Here is a 24,036-nt window from a genome sequence, read left to right as displayed (position 1 = left end):
TGCTATCACTCGTTGGAAAATGCAGTCAGTCACTTCTTCAGGTAACTTAAAGGAATGTTAGCAGTGCACAAAAACATATATATWTTTTTTAAATTTATCWGCAAAAATAATAATACTGTTTTTCTCTATTTGTTCTACTCATATATTTAACAGTTCTAAATGTAGAATCACTTTGCAATATTGCTGTAGAGTCAAAAGTTCCTTTTTATGTGGGATACATCATATATATTATTTATATATAGTAATATGTATGTATTCCTTTCCCATAACCCTGCATTTAAAAAGTAATGTACTCATATCGCTTTCTGAAGAGGCCTTTACTAAGGAATTCCCACTCCAGAAGACTCAGGTTTCAGAATATGACTGTTATTACTGAACAGTTCAGTAATACTGAACAACTACTCAACRAAGAATAAACAAAAGCAAAACACTATAATTTTTAGTAGAATAATTTAGAAGATATTTATCAAATTGAAAACATATGATAGATAATGCAAACCTACAAAATATTCAGCTATTCAGAATCAAAACTCTCAGTTATATGTATAGGTATATACAGAAAGATTGTTTCCCATGTAAATTAAAAACATAAGTGCTCCACTCAGTCTAAATGATTTATTTACAGAATTCTGATGCCTCCAACAAACTGTGTTGAGTTCGTCAGAGCTGCTTTTTCAGGTTACCTTATCTTTATTCAATTGAAGGATTAAAAAAAAAAAAAAAGTGATAAAACACAGCCAGACTTCCATATTGCAACATCCTACACCTTCTGAAAGGAAAAGGTGATGTAGGTACATGGCTCAAGCTGAAAATATATCAGTATTTTCTTAGGCTCACTGTTCATTTAGCATTAGTTTAGCATGAAGTCTTCTGTGGCAGGGGCATATGGTACCTCACATGTTTCCAGAACTTAGAATTGGATGACTGTGGGGGTCCTGTCGGCATCTCTTTCCACTTKATGGTACCTTGTTGCTTAATGATATACCTAAGAGATTCCTGAAGCTTCTCGTAACTCCCAATTGCCTCCATTTCCAGAAGGATCACCTTCGTATCATTTTGAATGAGGGCGTTGTAGAAAGCAACATGCTGGTCATAAGCAAGATCTTCACAATGAATCGACTGGAGTGTTAGAATGATGATCAGCCGTCTACTCTTCTGTATCCTCTTTTCAATTGCACTAGCTGTATCTAAAAATGTACAAGAATATGCAGAGACTATGAAATCCCTTTTACAAACTCTTTTCTATTCAGGCTTTTCATTTCTCTTGCTTTTCAGCCAGAAATAATCTGTCTCAACTGAATCAAACTGATACAGTTTTCTTTCCTTAGGRAAAAAAAAAAGCTGAAAGCCTCACAGTAATCAAAGTTTAATTTCAGATATTCTCTTTAACTGAAACCTTATTATTTTAACTATACTTGGGAATTGTTAGGAATTTCTAGATTACACAAAATTTGTCCTTCATCCATCTGTTTCCTTTTAAGGAATCTTATACCATTGAGGTCAGTGATTTACAGCCAGATCCTGAAATACCTACTAATGAAAATTAGTATTTGGGAATGTTTTAGTGACTATTATTTCAAAGAGTCTTGTTTACTTGTAGCGCCTCCTGAGCCACAGCATCCTGATTTATATGCTAACCTGTGTATTGTGTTGGCATCCACTCTGCTGCCTCACCTAGGACCCAAGCAGTGTGCAAAGAGGACCTATGAAACAAGTATCAAGTGTTGAAGTGTCCTAAGTGGCAAATGACTGTGCTGCAAGACTGGAGAGGGCATTGTTGCATTTATCAGCATGATAAAGAGTGTTTTTCTGCTTGCCCACTGTCAGGTTAGGAAGGGCTAATCAGCCACAACTAAGGCAGTGATAATGGAGGGTTGGGCCTGAGGAACTCGAGAGCYGGTAAACCACAGGAGAAACATCTATGTTAGCTTTGAAAATCAAGTCTCCAGGGGCTGCTGCTCTTCCTGACCTGCCACACTGACTGTGTGAGGTTGGAGGTGCAGTCCATTGTGCCCAGGACTGAGAGACCATGGAAGTGAGAGGGCGTATGTATCACTTTCCATTTGGATATGTGATGGCTTGTGATTGGGGAAGGATGGGCTGTATGTAGCGAGTATTTCAACTGTAGAATCAATTGTGAATGCAAGAAGTTTATATGGATTCAAAGAGTAGCAGAAAATTCTGTGAAAGAAAAACCTATGAGCACTTACTACACACAAAAATTCCAGCCTCTGAAGTCCACAAACTACTGAAAGAATACAACAGAGGAAACCTGTCTTACTCTCTCTTTTTTTTTTTTTTTTCCGGATCTTTGCCTAAGGCAGCTGTTAGATATAGGATACTTGTCTATGTGCAACAGTGGTCTAATCATTCCTATTCTTACATTATTTTCTTATGATTTTTTTTGTATTATAGATACAGCAGTTCTGGCAGTGTTAAACTCTGGCAAAGAACACAACTGGCAGCACAGTGATGCTGATTCCATTGGAGGAATACAGCAGAAGGTGATGTTGAGAAAACTCCTAGGTTTACTTGGAAAAGCTTGTCTTTGTACCTCTTCAAACAATTGTTATGCTGCAGAAAATGCCATTTATCACTATGACCAGAAAAACAAAAGGAATGCAAGTTCAAGAAGGCAAAAGGGAGCCCAGCACCTGTGCAGTGATGTTCTTCACTTGGATCATTCTGCTTGACTTTTTGGAATATTGGAAGAACGTAAGTTACAAGTTAAAAAACTCTGCTCTGGAACTGAGAGTTGTGAACACTTCTCAAAATGGTAATTCCATTACACATCATCTGAATGGAGTTTTTTGCTTAAAATACAAGTGAAATATATGAATCATCAAATGCTATGATACATGTTCAGGAAAGATCACAGTAACTAGAAATGGTATTCATTTAAGATACTCCTAGATAGTTCTGCACGTAGCACATTTTCAATTTTAAGGAGACTCAAATACCCTCAACAGAAGAACAGAAGATTGCCCATTTGAGAAAAAGCAAGGGATAAACTGGAATCAAGGGAGGCAGGTGACTAAGACAGAAAAGCATATAACTAAATGTCCTATTTTCTGGAAGCAGCAAACTTTTAGGGGCTCTGAGTGACAAGCAGACTCTGAATTTCTTTCACCTGAAAGCATTTTTGGGGAAAATAATGGACAGGGAAGGTCTGTGTGAATAGGAGGCTGTGAAAGTAAGCAAGAAGAGAGAAGAAAGCAGTTTTTTCAGAAGACTGAAATCAGATCAAATAAATTCAGTGAAAGATTTTTGGTTTCCAAGGATGAATGGCAGTATGAGTCTTCTGTCTGGCAAACTCCTGATTTACGGTCACCAATTTATGGGCTTATACAATAAAAATAGCTTGGTTTTCAGACACTTTTTATACTTCTTGTTAGTCCAACAGTCTTTACCTCATTGTATGCCATGCATAGTTTTCTATATGATCACACTCCATAAACGATAGCTGAACAGTGATGTCCCCAAATACATATTTTCCTGCCTCTAATCACTTGAATAGGTTGTGTAAGGTTTTGCCATTGATAGTTTTGTGAAGTAATGTCAGTTCTTTGTTCTTTTTCTAGTATTTATCCCATTACTGATCTCAGAGCTAGGTTAATTGAAACTGTGTCAAGATCAACTTTGTGACGTTATTCTGACAGGGAGAGAACATCCAGTTCTCTCATAACACACATAACACCAGACCACAACAAGATAAACGGACATGTCAGCTCTGGGGGAAGGCCTGCCAACATAAGAGATAATGTAGAGATGTCCATATGAAAAATAAAACAGGTTAACAGGTTAAATACAGTTTGGAGTACAAGCAGAATGAAATAAAGAATACAAACGGCCTCCTTGATTAATACTGGGATTGTGTCAAGTGAAAGTAGGTTAATTCAGCAACAGAAGTTGAACTTCCTGTAACTTAAACACCCTTGTCAAAGGTTAAAAAACCCTCGGTGATAACAGCAAGATTAATTTCTCAACTTGGTCTGTGGTTTTCTGCTCTTCAATTTCTTGTAGACCTGCTCATGCATGCTTTGTTTGTGGCTTTGTCTGGATAATGTCTATGCAGGCCACTACCCAAATATGTATGACCCAAGGAGGCTGTAAGTAATGTGTGCTACTACCCTACAGCTTACTTTCCTTAGATCACCACCAAGAATAGCCCCACTTTGTTACTTTGCCTGAAAAAAAAAGTATAAAGGAAACTCCCTTACTCCCAACAGATAGTAGAATGGTAATTCCCTCCAAATTCATTAATCATTTAGTGCTTAATATAGTATGTAACTTGCCTTCTCCAGGGCATATATCTCTCCCATAAATGCATAATTTATATCCACATTCATTTTCAAGAACCTCTGGCAAAATTTGGTAAACAAAATATTCCACAAAATTAGCTTCGCTGGTTTGTCTTTTGGGGTAGATAACATATGCATCATATATCTTCCCATCTGCAAGGTAGAACAAGAAGAAAGTCATGGCATTAATATGGACTAGAGATGTGTATTGCAAGAGCTAGAAAATAATTYTAAAAAACTCAAAACCTTTGAAATGGATCTAAATCGAATAACAGTACTAATCTAAATCATATATATCACTGGACACATGTTTGGAAAATAGAGACCGTGTACATTTGATGTTTTCTGTGCTCAGTTGTTAGGTCTTGTGCATTTGCAAATTTGAGGAAATCAATCTTTGTGTTACAAYGGCTGTATCCAATGTATATAGAGTAAGAATTCAATTGTCCAATGCACATTAGGATGAAGCAGAGATGAAGCTCAGCATTTGTTAGTTCAGTAATATAGCTAATTGTTAACAGCTTTTGTTGGGGATGTGAGTGGTGGGGAGGGAAGGGGGAGGGAAGAGGAAAATAAACGTTTCTGCACAATTCTTACCATCCTTGACTGGGTAGGGTTGAAATATCTTCCGATACAATAGTACAATGTCAACTCGGAAAGACTGATAAAGTACCACAGAGACTGATATTATTATTAACAGAACTAGAAATCCTGTGATCATGAGGACACTGAGTTGGCCCCCTGCAAATAAAAAAGAAAACATTAGCTGTACAGAAGTTGACATGAGGGGTGAAGCCTCAGCCTCTCATATCCCTATTTCCAGTATGTCTTTAAGGAGATCACAACAGACAACAAAATTTTTTCCTTCCAAGTTATTGTGGCCAAAAGAGAGGCCTGTTGCACCTCTGTTTTTCAGAAGCATCCTAAGCAGAGTGTAATTAATAGTTGCTTGTTTTAAACACAAAAAGTAGTATGTACTAAAATACTGTCGTGGGCAACAGTTTTGCAAATTATTTTGTTACACTGCAACACCATTAATAAAACAACAAAAGTATATATGCATTTGTAAAACGACTGAGTATAAAGAAAGCAAGTAGCCACAAATGGGCAAGCAGAGATTTGTGCTATAGATGTACAAAAGGTACAGAGAAGCACATGCAAAATATATGTCACAAAATAAATCTCATCTAACAAATAAATTCTGTGAGATTTCACAAATAAATTCTGTGAGCTAAGAACAAAATATGAAAAACAAGTGGGAGATCAGAACAAGTCCTGTTCATAAAAGTAAAACAAAATATTTTGGAGGCAGATGAGATTCTCCCCCTCTTTTTCTTTTGGGGAGCATAAAATACCCATGAGTAAGCAAGAATCAGAAAGAGTGATCACCCCTTCAGTTCTAGATCCCTCTTTCAAGAGCTCTTGGATCTGGTCCTCAGAGAGTATCAAGGGCTGCAGCAATCAGTTCTGTGTTATTGTGCTCACAGCCATTTTGTTTAATTGTGATTTACCCTTTTATAGGGAATATCTGTGCTCCTGTAACAGCCCAAATCTCCCCTTGTTCTATAATTCCTGTAATTAATCTAGATGTGTATTTTCTTTACATGGCATCTGGTCCTGCTGCAGTAAGAGATGATGGAAGCTAGAAGCAAGATAATTTCTAACTATCTCTAATCTTATGTTAGAGAGTTCAAAAACTTAAATCCCCAGTAAATCCACMGAGTTACAGTACTGAGAACACTGTAAAATCCAGATAGCCAAGTTTGAAATTAAAAAAAACAAAGAATGTATACAGCAGTTATACAAGGAGGATATACTGTCCCTTTGGAGGGAAGAGTAATGACAATTCCCTCATAGCAGAAATTTGCTCTAAAGCAAGTAGATGATATATATTGCTATGTTTCTTGGTATTAATATGTAGACTCAGAGCGCTTACATGTACATTTGCTTTTTAATGGCTAAACCAACGTGAGAGATTTCCATTTACAATCTCTCTTCTTCACCTACTTACTCCTCTTCTTCACCTACTTACTCCTGCCTAGTATAACAATTCATCACCCATTATTTGTAATAATGCAACTGCTTGGAGCATTTTATGTGTTTTCTTGGCTATTGAAAGAGAAAAAGCAACACCATACCATGAGGCATCTTTATGAAGTCTACCTGCACCAGAACGGGGTGATCTGGGAAACATCTCTCCAGTAAGATTAATATGGGCAAGCAAAGTACCAGCTGCTTTTATAGGGGAGTTTGACCTGCTAGTAGCAACAACTGTGTCACATGATACGTAGGAAGGAATGTTGCCCTTGTGGACTTTCTCAAATTTATCATTTGATCAATTTTCCATATTAACAGACGCACAGTCAATATCAGAAAATTCTTCTCACTGCCTGCTGAAGATGATCAAAGGATTAATACTGTTTCTTAACATTCCATTTGTTAGCAGTGTGCTTTCATGAACACTGTTCTAGCTCACTGCCTACATAACTAGCAAATGGCTAGATAAATAAACAAGTTCCAACAAAAACTTCCATAATTACGAACCTTAAAAGAGCTGCTTACATTTACTTTCCCACTGATCAGAACAAGTATGAAAAAAATCAAAAGTTTCCTGTGTTTATAAGACTTGTAACATCTCAAACAAGAGTCCCCACAGGTGTCTTCCTGGAACAGCAGGCTGAGTTCTCAATAAAGCTGACTCAGATTCTCATCCCTCTGGAGTTAATTGTCTATAATTCAGCACAACGAGGGCAACAGCCAGAAGCCACTTTTGGAGGCCTTGAATGGGGCTACTCAGATCTTGATCTCCATTTGTCTTCACTGCATTATTTAGCACCAGAGCATTCATGAATAGTCTTTAAAATTACTTATATGCTCACAGTAAATAAACAAAATAAAATAAAATACAGCACAATACAGTACAATTACAATAAAATAAAATACAATAAAAAATAATGAGAGACCAAAGAAAATACATCAGAAAAGAACATCTGAAGCCATCTCTGGATGGATGCTGAAGAATATATATATATATATAGATATAGATAGATAGATAGATAGATACATACATACATACATACATACATACACACAACTTAATTGGCTTTACAGTTGAACACATCCAGAAAGTAAAGGCAGAGAATTGGATCTGGAATTTCTGTCCAAATATGTCTACCAGAGATGAGTCAAAAACATAGGTCCAGTGCTAAACCTATGTGTAAGGAAAAAGAGAGATGATGTTCTGGGCTGAACTCTATTCAGCATGATGGAAATCTCTGGCATCGTACCTAGCAGAGAGTTCACAGCAGGATTTGTAGTTCTCTACCATTTTACACCTGTTTGTGAATGAGAAGTGAGCAATACAAACTTGGGAAAAAACAAGATAATACCTGCAGGTCATACATATGTAATGCCAGTGATTTAATCACCTCTAAATGAAGACAGGGGACAAAAAGAAGCCAGTGATATCTTACATTTTATTTGGAATATAAGAATTTTGGAGATAGTCAATACAATCCTTGTATTTGTATTCCCTAGAAGACAAATAAAAGGGATCCTGGAGCAATTTTCTTATCCTGACCAGATGTCTGGCAAGACTAGCTACATCTTAGCCATTAAAAGAGAAAGAAAAGGGAATCAAAAGTTGTCAAATATTCCTCAGCCTTATTGTGAGCAGAGACCAGCATCACAAAAAAAACTGTTATTCAGATATTCAAAAAATGTTATTCATAGCCATCATGCAATAGAGAAGGAATGTAGAATATGTGATAATCATCATTTCTGGAATTAGAAAGGGAAACATAGGACTGATAGATATGGCAGGAAATGAGGCAGACTGTATTTTCTGTGTAGGACTAAAAGACATGAGGAATGTTTTTAAAAGCATTAACACTAAGGAGTCAGGAGACAGCAGAGAATCTCAGCGAAAATGGAGAGAGGAAAGAAGGGAAATTGTGTAGCAGAATGGCTCTATATTGCCTGGAAATGATCGAAGACCGTACAGGGGGTGTATGGGAAAAGACAGCTAAAGAACTTCCTCAACTTGAGAAGAAGCCTCTGAATGTAGCAGTAGCAGCTCGAAAATGTGGACATCGGTATTCTCTATTGGGATAAAGGAGATCAAGAAAGTAGTTTTAGAAATTGWCAAAGTTCATAGCCAAATCCTCATTAAAAGTTTGCTATTAAAACAGTGAAAGAATTTGTCAGATCTCCCTGTGACCTGACAAAGTGGATAGACAAAGTGTTCTTCGCCTGCCCCCTCATCTTTTCTTCTTCAAGTGAAGAAAACTAAAGCAGAGTCTAACGATTTCTGGATGTAGCATCGCGTACACCAACAGTAGTAGGTAGCAGAAGCAGCATCTTGGTAGTAGCAGTAACAGGGACAAGTGAACAGACATCCACACAAAACAGGCAGCAGCAAAGTGGGTCACAGTCAAGAGTTTTCATGAACAGTTACTGAAGACCTATGGATAAAAACAGAATAAGATTTGTATACAGAAGGAATAAGTCTTATTGAATCACTTAATATTTATTCCTTCATGCAGTCATTCTTTCATTTAGTTTTACTTGGCGGGGGGGAGGTGGGCAGTAAAGGATTGTGTTGGTTGACCTAGAGCAGGAAGATTTACTCACTTCTACAGTCCAATTCCCTTCCACTGCAAGTACACTTCCACACTCCAATAATTCAGCTCAGGGCTGATGCATTCCTAGGTTCCTGAGCTATGCTATGCTCTCACTCAGCAATATCCAAACAAAACATCTGCTCCTGCTTTCCTTTGGTGGGATTCTGTGCTGTGTGCTGAATGATGATCTAGATGTTAGAGTTCACCTACTGCACACTATGACTACAGTTCCAGCTGTAAACAGCCAAGAATAGTGCATGACATATTGATGCATGGCTCACAATAAATGTATTCCTACACTGCGTCCTTCTAATGAATCCTTGATTTCTTCTCAAGATCCTCAGTGACGGAGGGGAGAATAAGAAAGGAAGCCATTGACCACAGCTTCTTGGTGAACCTCCACAGGCACTATCATTTATACCACAAATCAAACTCAGTGGTGCTGGAGACAGCATCTTCTTCAGGGCCTGACTACCACCATAGGACAAATTCCCCTAGGAATGAAATCCATCTTACACCTCGCTGTTTACAGCCCTTGCCTTTCTTTTTGTTGACTTTGACCATGACTTTAAAACTGATAGCAAAAGAAAGTTTTCAGTGTGACACTCACCACTATGTGGCACATGGTCAACAGAGGGAGAAGAGATGAAGTCAGATGTGGCAGAAGTTAATCACACCACTTAATGTTTAGCTAAAAAACAAGGCTCTACAGTGATGATTACAGTTATGATATGGGAAAGAAGAGGGATGGGAACATGAAGGAAGAAAAGCAAGCTGTCAAATTGGCAGCTGAAACCCTGTTTTTATACTTATTTTCTATCATTGTTCTGCACTAGAAATTTTGGCTTTATTCTTAAAAGAAAGTGAATGTATGCTTCTCACAAGGCATTTTGGCAATGCTGCTAGGAGAGGTCTGTTCTTTGCCAGACACTTATTTACAGAGGCTGCTTTACAACTACATTAAACCAAGGTGCTTCAAATTCAGGTGCAGTGCCTGCCTTCAAGGCAAGAGAAATCTTCCACTTAGCAAGATCATCCTAGAAAAAGGATATTAATACAGAGCTAGAACATCCTTCATAGGTGATGAACAGAGGTAAAGAACAGAGGTTCTTCATAACCTCTCRCTAGTACCTTCTCAGTAAAGCCCACTTCCTGGCAGGGGCAACCCCAAGAAATTCTGTGGACTAACAAAACCATAGAAATTTTGCCTCTGACTTCAGTTCATAGAAGCCTCTTTTTTCTTTTGTTAATAGAAATAACAACAATAATGTCATCTACATAATTTTGACATTTCAAATTGAGTGTATAGGCTGTAAGAGCATAAAATGAAAAAATCCTATCTTACACTGAGCCTTGAGTTGTAATGTCACCGTGGCCTTTGTGTATTCCATTTGATTCACTGCCACACATGTGAAATTTGCCTGAAGATCTTCCTTTTTTATTTCAGTAATATATAAAGTCGTCTCTCTGTAATATTCCTGGTCATGTCCTTCAAAACTAATAGAAAGTAAGAGCTGTTAGTGTTGGCTGTTAATAGGTACGCACAATTTGCACAGAAGAAAGATTATTCCATGTTACATGTACTTACAAAAGAGTTTCTTCATGAAATCTTGAACAATCTAATTTTTTTACTGGAATATTATTCATATCCCATGTGACAACATCTATAGGCTGTTTCTTAATCCCAAGACGTGCTTGACATTTCAGAGACAAAGTGGCACCTGATCAAGATACAGAGACTTGTAAATAWTTCATGAAAAAAAGCAAGTATAACTTTATTTCCCTTATAATGTATTTTTTTACAAACCTTTACACTACCTTCATCTTTTGCCTTAACTGGCTGTTGCTCTAAATTAAAGCTGAAGAGGGGCATAAAGAAAATACTTAGGAAGAWAGAGCAAAACAAGGTTTAAACAAATGATCCACTGCAGGAACAAAAAATACAAAAGGAATTATTTATATTTGTGTTAGGTTAAGAAGGCAATATAGACTTCACTTGGTGTTGCTTAACCCACTTACAGAAAAATAAGAAAAGTAAATGGTGGTTTACACACAAAATTTCAGGAAAGTGACATCATTTAATTTCAATTTATGTTATTTCAGGTAAGACTGTGTTTCAAAAATAGTCAAAACTTCTCTGCAAAGGGTCCCATCAGACAGTTTCAAGGGATTTAATTAAGGTGCTCTTTAGAGTGCATGGATGCTGCTGACCTTTAAACTGAGATGTGATAACTAGCTGTATCCTAGTCTATCACAGTGAAAATAGGATAGGTTGTTTTAAATCCCCTTAAATTGCAACTTAATGCCTAAATAGCTATTCAAATATATTTAACTCTGCATCACTGATCCTGAGGTAATTTAAAACAAGTTAAAATTTTAATACAAAAGCACAGAAATAAATTCTATTATTAAATCTTCCTGAAAATATTCAAGTTCATTATGCCACCAAAAATGTTGTTTTAAAAAGTGATTTAAAGTCTGTACTTACCAATGTCCACTTCTATTACATCATTTTCTTTTGGAAATAAAATTTGAGGTGGCAGTGCTGAGTATTTTACTTTACAAAATAAGGGAAGAAAGATTACACACATTAGAAAGATATGAACATGTATTTTATAAAATAATGTAATCTGTACTGCTACATATGAACTTACATTCTCATAGTTTTTTGGATTTATTTCTCTATGGATTTTTTTACATTTGTTCATAAAAAGAAAGGGTTTATTTTCCCAGTTTAGTCGCATCTGCTGAGTGGAAAAAATACCAAATACAGTTACAAGTTTGTGTATTTTCTCAGTTGCTTATGTTGCTCTTATGCAGAGCATAAATTTATTTTTGAAGAGAGGTGAAGAAGTTCCTTCAGACATTTAGGAATTTACTTATATCAAGGCTATCAGATTGATGTATTATATGAAATGGAGACTCACTAGCCTACAGCTGCCTGTGTTCACCTTTCTTTCCCCCCATTTCTATAGGCTGACATTTGAGCATGTCCAAGTCCTGGCCTCCATGCACTGTCTGCACACATTAATTCAAAATTGCTTCCTGTATCTCTCATCATAAACTTCTGTGGTTTATGGGAACACTACTTTTCCATTGACATATTTACTTTCCCTCTCCAACAACAGTTGATACAAATAAGCTCAATGACATCCAGCTACTTGACTTGACTTAGGCATTTAAGTCTTTGATATTTTTTCCTGTATTGCATTTTTCTCCTTTTCTTGCCCTTTGTACTAGCTATCTCATATCTTCCACTCCATCCACTTTGATGGCACATTGCTTCTTCCTCCTTCAGCTTTTATTTCTCAAGGCATGTCTGTGAATCCTATAACCACTCTTCTCAAAAAAATCTGTAGGAATATATTTAACACTCTGACTACAAGGCTGCCAGCAAAGCAATTCTCTTTCCTCATCCTAACTGTTTTTAATTTTCATTAGCTGGATTTAGAGAAAATAAATAATGTCATAACTATATAATAATGCTAATTTCTTAAAAGGTTGAAATTCCTCTGAGTCTATTTCAGTTAATAGGGATTTATTTGATTTACTTTACTGTCAGCATCACAATTCTAAGGACTAATAAAAACTTGAGGAATTTGGTGTTAAGTATTTTGAATTTTACAAAAACTGACTTGAGTAATCCAATTCAGGTTTAACAAGCTATGCTGCAGTTGTTTCTTTCCACATTGATTAAAAAAAAATAGTCAAATTGGCTTTGAAATGAAGGAATCTGCCTGGATTTGACAAAGGCTTTTGTGATTTTGGATGACTTTGTGCCAGATATAAAACAGCAATAATTAATGTAACTCAGACAGAACAATGTCCTTAACTGGTTAGAAATGTTTAGATAAAAGTTGATTCAGACAAAACTTAAGGGTTAGGCAGATAGGTGCCATGCAGATCAACACTTTGTTGCAGGGTAGAGGAGGAGGGAAGGCAGAGGACTGCTACTAAGGCATAGTAGTCTTCAACACAAACCTCTCCCACCTAACTCAGAATAATCTGAACGAAAAGTTTTACTGAGACCAGGGCAAAGTAGCAAAACTAGAATGAAGGCTTCTCTCTTCTAAATCAGTATTGTGACCACCACCATTTTTTTCCCACAGAAAAAAAAAAAACTCTGATATCAATCTGCAAACAAACATTATCTATTTTTACAATTAAAAGTAATCTAACTCCTTTTGCATTCATTTGACTGCAGACATATTTTGAAGACTTGAAATTGGAAATAATCTGGAAGGGCTGACTGTTGCCATGCTCTTCCCATGCCTGTCATCCAAACACAAGACCTCCCTGAGGAGACTACATCCTAGAAGTGACCCCAAAGTCTCAGTCATTTTGGCTGTATTCCAAATAATAAAGCAGAATAATCACTGAGCTCCACTCCATTTCTGCTACATATATACCCTTCTTTAGTCCTAAGCAGAAAATGTATSTTTCGGACCAAACCCACCAGTATTTGCAACCCCTTTTGTACAGTAAATGATAGCTAAGCCAGAGGAATTGAATTGTAGGCTATTAGCACATCAGTGATGCAATGAAGCAGATCATGAGGTGATCCTCATTAGCTGCCTTTCCCCAAAAACAAATAGAAAGCAGAGCTTTGTGGCACCCCACTAAGGAGAGACCTCACTCCAAAGTTGAGCATTGTCAGACAGCCAGCAAAAACACAGTATGTAACCACAGTAAGTAGAGACTTTTATCAAGGAAAGACTGAAGTCACATAAGAAGACAGCCCTATCTCATTCCACTTGGATTCTCATCTACAACACTCACATATAAAAAGCTGATTAAAAGTTTCTTAAACAAGCCACAACACACCATCAGAAAAATCTATAATGTTAAAAAAAATCATTTGCTTTAGAGAGACAGGAATTTTTAGCAAGTTAGAAAATTACCAACTTACCATTACTTATGAAAATTCTTGTTGCTGATACATTAAACACATTTCCATTGTGTGTATAGGTAAATTGACAAGTATAATATCCATCATCCTCTTTTCTTGGATTGCTAATAAAAATATATTTATCTTTTTCAAGGTATCTCTCTCCTTGTAGAGGTTTGCAATCCTTGAATAGAAAGTTTTCATTATTTGGCTGCATATAACTACTCATAGTGATCTGCTTTACAATTGCAATATCAGGGTTCTATTTACCTTATACCACTGGACAATAGTAGCATTCTTGTAATTGTCAAATGTAGGACAAACAATTCTTCCTTTTCCGGTGTCATTTGGATAACGTATCTGACTTGGGAAACATATTGCTTGCTTGTCTGGATGTACCTGCACACTTATGTGGAACTCCTTTGTGACATTATTTGAACTTTAAAAGCAGAATAAATATATGTAAATGACAATATATTTATATGGGATATATTAAATATTTGTCACAAATGTGAGTCTTGCTTTATAAACATGTGATAAGCACGTTCAGTTGCATTTTGATTTTTAATTACCCTTTATAAAAATAACAATTGCAGAATGGAAGTTACAAAATGGATGAAAATGACTATTGTTTACAGAAGAACAAGCAAAATATATTATTAAGACATACAAGTTTGGCTTTTTTTACACTTGCACATTTTATTTGTCAATGTTCCACTTACTAATGTGCAACGCAAGTGTAGTTTCCAGAATCTTCTCTAGATGTTGGCAAAAACCAAAGGAATCTTTTAAAGGAAAATATTCGTGATCCCTCTTCTTCTGCAGGAATTATTTTGTTAGTCTTGGTGTGATACCAGGTAATTCTCACATATGAACTCCATGGGGGACATTTTATAACTAAAGCATCACCTTCCATTGCATCAACTGCAAATGAATAAAAGAGAAAAGATGCCAGATGAATAAAACCCATTAAAAGATCACTGAAGACAGAAGAGAACTTGGCATTGATATCTCTGGTTGAGTATTTCAGCTCTTACATTTTATAGCTGCCTAATAGAAAAGCACAGTTCAATCCCAGAAGAAGCTGCGTATTTGTGCACTGTATGCTGTGACCTCCCTGAGTAGCTTTGGCCTATTTGAGCACAGGATAACACCATTTTAACTAAACACACTTTAAACCATCAGAAAGTTCAATGGCACAGCCCTTTTCTGTTGGCTGAGCACATTCCTGCCCATCAGCTGAGTCAAAGGAGATGCACGGACACTGCGTGCGACATTCTCCTTGCATTCTGCATTTCATTCTGCTGGCTCGGTCAAGGGCACAGTTGCCTCCCTGTAGGGGATAATGACAAACAATTAAAGAACAAAAAATGTCTTAAACTACCTTGGCAACTTCCAAAATAAATCTCAAGTCCTTGATAACAAATCACTTCTCCAATGGGAAAAACTGTGTTAGCTTAAATCTAAAGATCAAAATTTCATTGACCATGTATAGCAAACTCGTTCCCCATAGACTTTTATTTTTAAGAAAACACTGGCTTATGGGGCAAGTAATTTGTAGAAATAATAGATATCGTATAGGACAGAAAAAATAAATAAATTTAAAGCAGAGATACAAAAAAAAMCTTATTTTTCAAATTGGAAAATAGCGATTTGAAGTTGAAATGAACTCATACAAATCTTTACTTCAAGTCCTGCTATTATTCAAAAATTGAATTTTAAATATAGTTCTTTGACAATGAAAAGTACTGGCTTTAACGTTGTACTACAAAGTGAACTTACCTTAAATTTGTCTAATGCATATTTATTTCTAGAGCATGAAACGGCTTTAGCTCTGCTTTTTAAGTAAAGAAGAAATTTAAGACATTTTTTTTTCTACCTGAGGGAATAACTAGTAGAAGAAGAAAGCCTGTAAGTAAGGTCTTGAAAACAAACACAAAAACTCCAAAAAGGTTTCATTTTACAGTTCATGCAAATATAAAAATATATAAATGTACCTGAGAGAAAAGAAGAATGGATGGAAAGGTGAAAAGATGGTAGAAAGAGATAGGGAAAAAAACAGTTTAGGAAAGCCAACCACAAGTGAACTTGCACACTTGCACACACACAAAAGAAAAAAGTGGAAATAGATGGGAGTATTACACCAAGATTTTTTTAAGTCTTTTTTAAGATTCTTTTGTAAGTCTGAGAGTATTTCAACTTTTGAATACTGCAACTGGTCCAGAAAAACTTTAAGTAGGCAATAATGACAGTACCCAAATACCTGACTTTTGAACTGGGTGCTGAAAATAGATACACTAAGGTGAAATTTAAATAAATTTTGGAGTAAAAAAAAGGATGAGAAAATCAGCAAGGCTGGAGATTGAGCAAGTTGATAGAGAAGTACAATAAGTCAAGGAGCAAGAAAATGAGAAAAGGTAACCAAACAAAGAATAACGGGAAAAATCTCCTCATCAGAAATGACACTTCAAAATATTATTCTCACTTTTTGGCTAGATAGATATGTAGGTGTACAAGTCAGATGGTAAGTCTCTCTAGCTGCTGAACAGTTGGATTCTTCTCTGGATCTCATTCCAAAGAAGCTGTCCTTCATTACTGGTATTACATACACTCTTATTTCCTAACTCAGGCACGTGGGTCTTGCAAATACAGTGGATTGCCCCACTGAGAAGGGAAAATATTTGAAATACAGCATTCTCCAGGAAAACAGTAGAGGAAGAGAGAGAACAGGAAGAAGATGAARGGCCTCATCTAAGTTTATCAGTGAAAAAATGTAAATTAGCATTCATACTGAAAAACTGAGAATATGAGGTAACATTTAGAGATACACATCTCACATTTCTCAAACAAATAAGCAGCCAGGGTGAAGACCAAACTGACATGAGGGCTCCATAACACTAAGACACTGCCCAATGATGATTACCAGGATAGTCCACCAACCTCTTAGAAAGGGCCTATTCTGAATATCCCCCCATCCAGCAGAGCACTATTATTACACTGCCCACAAATATCCCACAGGACATTAGAAAGCATTTTTAATGATCAATGCTCATTAATGTTAATTAATTCAATAGGCCTAGTCCTGAGGAAGGTCCCTAGGTCCGCAAAGAAACTAGGCATGTGCCCTGCTCTGTGAGATCTAAATGTACCTGTAGAGACCTGGCCCATGTGAGGCCTAGAACACCAGCTGTCCTCATATCCTTTCAAAGAAACTCTTTCTTTCAGCTTGCAAGAGATACCAAAGAAGCAAGAGAGGAACCTAGACTTAATATAACAAAAATGGATGTCACATGGTGCCTTAAAATATATGAAGAAAATGGTATATAAAGCTAATTTTAAGCTATGGTTTGTGGCTTGAGATAAACTCACTAATTTTACATTAAAATACTGATTTGCTAATATTACACATTTCTACAAAACAAACTTAATCAAAAAATACACTTTAAAAATATGACTTACATGATTCTGATGTCATGGAAACCAAGAAGAAAGCAGATAGGAAGATCAACTGAAGACACCACATCTTATTTCTAATCAAAAAGAAAAGCAATGGTATCTCAGAATATATTTTGACTTTACCCRTTATGCTATTGCCATGTTACTGATATGCATCTCCTAAGAGACTGTATCATCGTAAATTGAGTCATATGAGGAGCTCTATAYGGAAGGTGTGTGTGTATAAGTGTGTGCATCTTCTTTGCACTGTTTTTGCAGCTTAGACTCTATGCTCTATTGCATCAAGCTATAGCTGATGTTCCTTCAGAATCTCTGTTACGAGTTAATTTAACATGAGGGAAATATTCTGCCAAGCTTGCCCTCAGAAGCCTCAGAGGTCTCAGAAGCCTCTTTTTGTAAGTTTGTTTGTTTGTTTGTTTGTTTGAAAAGGATGCCAAATTCTCCTTTGGCATTCCCTTCATAGTGAAGTGTGGGAAAAAATGTACCTTGATTTAAAAAACAAAAAACAATTGATCCTGTATTTGAAAACATATATATTGGCTTTGGATTTAGCCTATCACCTGCTAAGAATCACCTGCTTATGTGCCCAAAACCACTTTTCTTCCTGTTGAAGTGGAGATATCTTCAATGACAGTTTCTTATAAGGAAAGAGAGATGAGTGCTACTAGCAATACTAACTTGAAGGAGTGAAGAAATTGACTGAAAAAAGTAGGTAAAAGAATATAGATTGCACTTTTTTAGCAGAAGTAGGGCTGATAGTGTGCCTCACTGGTGTGTTTTATTTGTGTCTAACTGACATAAACCAAGGGTAATCTAAACTTGACAGCGTGGCTCAGGCACTCCTCAGCAAAGCCCTTTATTAAAGAGACTGGCTGTATGTTTGTGGATGCTAGATTTGGCCTCATCTATAAATATCTCAGGAGACTACAGACACACAATCCAACTATATTAAGCAATTTTAAGCATTGTACTTGGGTACTGTACTGTAAGCATTAACCAAACTTTGGCATGAATACTCTCCTGAACTGCAGATTAGAGAGTGGTGGGTTCCATTATCATACACAAGGAAGAAGTGGTCCCATGGTGCTACAGCTGGTTGATGAGTTTTCAAGAAAAAAAAAATTAGAAATGAATTATAATACTTTATCCTGCAGGCAGCAAGCACAGAAATAGTAGTGGAAAATAGAAAATTGCAAGCAGGATAAGTACTATCGTCACACTTACTGCATGGAATTTATATTCAGTGCCAAAGCTTCCAGACTCAACAAACATTTATGGAACTTATCAAAGCCCATGTTTGCGTCAAGTCTGAAATTTAGAATAAACTTGACTTTTAACTTTCAGAAATATAATTGGCTTTATATTGATGTGGAAAGTTTCTTCTTTTAGGAAGCCTGATAACAGAGATTTACTCTTTAACTCTTAAAATTGGTTTCTGGAGAACTAGTTTCTGGAGAAAAAAGAAGGCGGTTTTCAGTGTATATGATAATTTGCAAAGATAGTGACACGTAACAGAAAATACGAGATTTAGATCAAAAGTGTCATCTCAACATTAATGGTATGRCAAGGCTAGTGCTATCACTTTAGCAGGAAGCAAATGACCAGATAAGAACACATGTTGTGAGCTCCGGTCATGTTGTGAACTCTGGGAATGTTGTAACTGCTCATTTTCTTTACAGCTGTGCACCACATAAAAGAACCTGCAGGTCACTGATTTATTTAATTTTAAGGAATGGCTCCATATTCACCTGAGGAAGAAATGGGTAATACAAATGTTCTGCACACATCTGGAATACAGATCAATGTTGAGCTGCTATGAACATTTTATAAATACATTTGTATTGATCTTCCAAGTAACAAATCACAATAGAATTCATTCTGGCATGTCTAATTGTGCACCTTATTTCGACAACATATGCGATASGTACAGATTCCATATGTATTTCTGTACATATCCAGAGATACCTACTTTGGATAAAATTAAAACACCAGCATCTAGTTCCATTCTTCCTGAGATCAGATKTTCCTTGACTTTGTTTCACTGCACCTTGTTCTGATACATACATGCTCTGAAACAACACTTCATACCTGGTATTTATTTCTAATCGAGTTACTCTTTTGAGACCTATTATTATATGTATCCTTATTAGTTCAAATCAGCTTTTGTTAGCCTATGTCCTGCTTGTTTTTTTTCTCACAGAAATGGCTTTTTGCACTTCCAGCTCATGAGCTTTCTCACATCGGCCAGATATTTCAGAGTCATTTCCAACAACTCCTTTTTTTCTAGTTACAGCTTATTGTTGTAACTTCGCTTCTTAGCATTGGCTTATGCAGAAGAGACCTTTGCTTCCTAGAACTGTCTGGCCAGAWGAGCAGTTTCGCAAGCTGACTTAACTATTTAGTACCAGCAGTTGAAACACAGGAAGTTCCATCTCCATGTGAGGAAGAACTTCTTTCCTGGGAGGGTGACAGAGCAGTGGAACAGGCTGCCCAGGGAGGCTGTGGAGTCTCCTTCTCCAGAGGTCTTCCAAACCTGCCTGGATGCCACCCTGTGCCATGTTCTCTAGGTGTCCCTGCTGGAGCAGCGAGTTGGACTAGAGGATCTCTAGAGGTCCCTTCCARCCTCAACTGTTCTATGATTCTGTGAGTTGTTTGTCATGCTGTGCTTGTCATAAGAGGGGTTGATAACACGGCTGATAACATGCAGCATGTCATATATAATCAGAACTACCAAGGGTAGGTGAAACCCCCGGAATGGTATTTATGCAGCTTTCTGAAGTGTTTTTCTATCAAATATTGAATGTCTATGTTCCCCAATATATGTATTATATATATTTTATATATATTTAATATATATGTGTGCATTTATATACAAAAATAATATACAAGAGAAGTTGCAATACTTCTTAGRGCTGTTCTGTTAAGCATCAGATGCTTAAGCAAGATGAAAAAAATGATTGATTTTTAAAGAAAATCATTTTCATAGACTAAACTCAGAAACTGTCTGAAGTCTGGTTGCCTCTCATTTTATATTTTATTTGTAAGCTTCTATTTTATATTTGGTCACAATTGATACAGCTATAGGAGATACTAGTGATTCATTCATTACCATCGCTACTTCCATCCCTAGAAATTTAAGTTTGATCATTAATAAGAAGTTGTTAAAGTGCTTTCTCTATATTTTAAGGACAGCTTTGTTCTAGAATGGCTGGGAGCCAAATATTCACCCTTACCAATTCTTCTAATAGAGGACAAAACAATCTAGAAATAAGAATTACATATTTACTTGTTGTATTTGCAGGCTGCTGTATTTACCTTGTTATTCCTTGAAAAGGAATTCCTTGAAAAGGTATGTCTTTGAGAGATCTTATACATTGTGGGCAACCAACATGCACCAAGGTCTCAAAGAGGTATAAATCGGTTGCGCTACAAGAACAGTCTCCACAGCTAACCTTGAGGATTGCTTTAGTAATTTACTCCATATTTTTAAAAGTCACTGTGTATAGGCACCAGTTAAAGTATAGTTCAGGTTTCACGAATACGTTATGTGTATTATGTGGAGCTATAATTAAAGAGGAACATTTCCTGAGCATATTTTAGTTGGAGAATTAAAGGAACGACAATAAGATTCCGTTTCCATTTTTCAAGTAAGCCGCAAACCACCAAATTACCTCAAAAAAGGGAGGCAGAGGTGGCACTTTTAGACAGCAAATAGCAAGCTAGAGACATATTCACTAGCGCTTTAGGGAGTTTTGTGGCACTGCTCAATCCAAAGCACAATGAAAGCATCCAAGCATCGGTGATACTTGGATCAAAGGAAAAGCGTATTATGAAACGTGAAGCAAAGAGAGCAAGACTCTTTATGTCCCAGAGAAAAGGAAAAAGCTCCTTTACCTTGAAATTCTGTGATACAAAGGCCATAATTTATGAACATAATTATGAGATTTTGAGAAGATTCTTTCTGCTTCTGAAAAATTATTTTTTTTTWAATTATTTATTTTATTAGGTTTGTCTGAAGATAAATCTGCATAAGAGGTGTTTTCACCTGCAGTATATCCTAAATTTAGATGCCTAATATTCAAAGAAGGAGAAGGAAAAAAAAGATACACTGTCCATAAATCTATTTTCTCTTGTAATTCACTAGTGTTTTTCTTGTAAATAAGTGTATTTTATGGGCTTAATTCTAAATTTCTTTCAGAGAAAAAAGTTTCAGTCTGATCCTGATAAAATACTCAATCCAAATACAGTGCACTTGGCATAATTATATACATATGCCAATCTATAGCCCAGTTTCAAAGGAAAGCGAAAGAATTGGGAATTCCATAGTTACGCTACAGGAGTAGCGTAAGAGGACTGGTCTTTTTGCTTACCCACATACAATTATGATAATAACATATTGTGACTTTTTCCAAAAATATATTTGACAACAAACTTAATAGTACTGCTTAGATAAGTGAATAAACATAATATAAATGTCATACCCTGCATAGTGAAAAAGGTGAGAATGTTAATATCATTTCTACATTTAAAAGCTTAACAGACTCTGCAGTGTAAAAATGACATTAAATAACAATAGTGTGAGACATATTTACTAAGACACAAGTCACTCATTCCTCTTCAGAGTGTTATTTTCACTCTTTCAGCAAATTCAAATATTCATTCTCACTGGGAATCCTATTGAATAGCATTGAGGTTTTCTAGAACTACCAATCACAATAGCGAACTAGTCCCAGTTTCAAGTGTACAATTTAGAAGTTCCAGGATTTTATTATTATATACACATTATTTCTATAAATGCTAGAATTTCTATATACATTATTCTTACAAAAATTTAGAAACAGGAAAATATATTAATGTATTAAATTCTGAAGAGTCCTTTCAGAGTAAATATTTTCCATGTTTTTTAATCATTGCTAAAAATATATCAGAAAGAAGAAAGTAAATCCATTTCTAAATAAATTTTCTCATAACGAAAGTCTTTATGTTGGTCCCCCAATTATTTGTGTACCACATAATGTATTCCCTTTATTAATCTAGTATTTTTTCTTGAGATAAATAGGCACATAAGTAAACTGAAATGAATTTTCTTATAAAATTCTATTTCCAGCAGCATAAGTTATTTTTGGTTAAATGATAAGGTAAAAATAGAACCTACCATCTGGAAAATGCAGAAAGCAGATAATTGTTTTTGTTTGTGTGGCTGGGTCCTTTGCTCTGCCTTCTGTGCTGCAGCAACTGTCTTCTGCAACTCGTATCTCTGGGAGCAAGATATATAACTTCATTTTAAGACACCTCCCACCGAACAGAATTTATCTACTGTTAAAAACATAAATTGCTTCAGTGTCCCTGGGTACCTATCAGAGACAGCATCTTGTAGTTCAAATTAATCATATCTCATCTATCGTCAGAATGTATTTGCCAGTAATCACAAACCACACCATTTTTACATGATGTATTGCAGTAAGTTTCCTGTCTCTTGCTGGCTTCCTCACATCCCTAGAGAGAACAAAGAAGGAAAACTCTACCGGCAGAGGAGGCTTTACTATCGATTTTGGTGGAAAACAAGCAGCATCTTTGATTGGACCTGGGCTGCAGTGAAAAGTGGAAATATGTGAGAGATGCATGAAGAGGTCTGGGGAGGCAGCAGCTCTTAGTACCTATAAATATCATGCCAGCAACTAGAAGAGTTTTCAGTGAGAGTAACTGCTTTGCTGACACTAAATGGATAAAAGAAGGCAGCTGAGAAACTGTTTTTCTGAAGAAGGAACTAAATAAAGGGAGGGAAAGAGGGCTGAAGGGTAGAGCAGTTTCACGAGAAATTCAGAAGCAACTGTGGCAGAATGAGTGAGAGAGGGGAAAATTGCAACAACGATGGAAATCGTCAAGTGTACAGTCCTCACATGAGCAAGTGCTTGGGAGACAAGGAGGGGCCACCAGCACCACTGATCAGGAGGACCGACAGCATTAATAATATCAATTATCACTTCCAGTATGCCTGGGAATCAGCTGGGAACCGCTGCCATTAACATTGTCAGGTTCAGCATATCAATATGCAAAAACATAGCAATTTTGCACACAGGCAAAACTGTATGAAAAGTCTTACCAATGTCACAACCATGTGTACGCCAGTTCTTAGTATGGCACTTCTTTGGAAGTTGCGCTTTCCAAATGACACAAAAAAATGCAAAAGAGCCACAGCATGTCAAGTATCTCTAGGGAAAATTTGAATACATCTGCAACAAGCTGCATATAGAGGCTTGGTATAGAATCACAGAATCACAGAATATTCAAGGTTGGAAGGGACCTCTAGAGATCATCTAGTCCAACCTTCCTGCTCAAGCAGGCACACCTASAGCATGTGGCACAGGGHGGCATCCAGGCGGGTTTTGAAGACCTCCAGAGAAGGAGACTCCACAACCTCCCTGGGCAGCCTGTTCCACTGCTCTGTCACCCTCACGGTGAAGAAGTTCCTCCTCACCTGGAGACAGAACTTCCTGTGCTCCAGCTTATGGCCATTACCCCTCATCCTATCGCTGGCCACCAATGAAAACAGCCTGTCCCCTTCCTCCCTGCATTCTCCCTTCCTGAACTTATACATGTTAATCATATCCCCTCTCAGCCTTCTCTTCTCCAGGCTAGAAAGAGAGGCTTGGTATAGAAAGAGATCTTTCACCATAAAATCTTCTCAAAGTTGGTTTAGAAATGGTCTCTGTGGTGCTCCAGACTTTGAGAGCCCTCCTGAGACTATTCCCCTTGCCCATACTGTTCC

The 24,036-nt window shown here is 36.6% G+C and overlaps 1 protein-coding gene across 1 annotated transcript; it reads right to left on the bottom strand.

Moving 5' to 3' along the window:
• Nucleotides 1-715: 715 nt before the first annotated feature.
• Nucleotides 716-22,441, bottom strand: IL1RL1 (interleukin 1 receptor like 1). The gene is made up of 11 exons (XM_026041882.1): nt 22,423-22,441; nt 17,271-17,341; nt 14,534-14,735; nt 14,082-14,250; nt 13,833-13,995; nt 11,412-11,480; nt 10,512-10,644; nt 10,269-10,420; nt 4,899-5,042; nt 4,296-4,454; nt 716-1,187 (listed from the first exon to the last, which is right to left on the bottom strand). Exons 2-11 carry the CDS (start codon nt 17,332-17,334, stop codon nt 856-858), a joined length of 1,587 nt encoding a protein of 528 aa, XP_025897667.1. The 5' UTR covers nt 17,335-17,341; nt 22,423-22,441; the 3' UTR covers nt 716-855.
• Between the last annotated feature and the right edge of the window lie 1,595 nt (nt 22,442-24,036).

This window comes from Nothoprocta perdicaria, unplaced genomic scaffold (genome assembly GCF_003342845.1).
Source record: "Nothoprocta perdicaria isolate Ctin4 unplaced genomic scaffold, notPer1 scaffold_299, whole genome shotgun sequence".
Classification (NCBI taxonomy): domain Eukaryota; kingdom Metazoa; phylum Chordata; class Aves; order Tinamiformes; family Tinamidae; genus Nothoprocta; species Nothoprocta perdicaria.
This window is presented reverse-complemented; position numbering and strand designations above follow the sequence as displayed.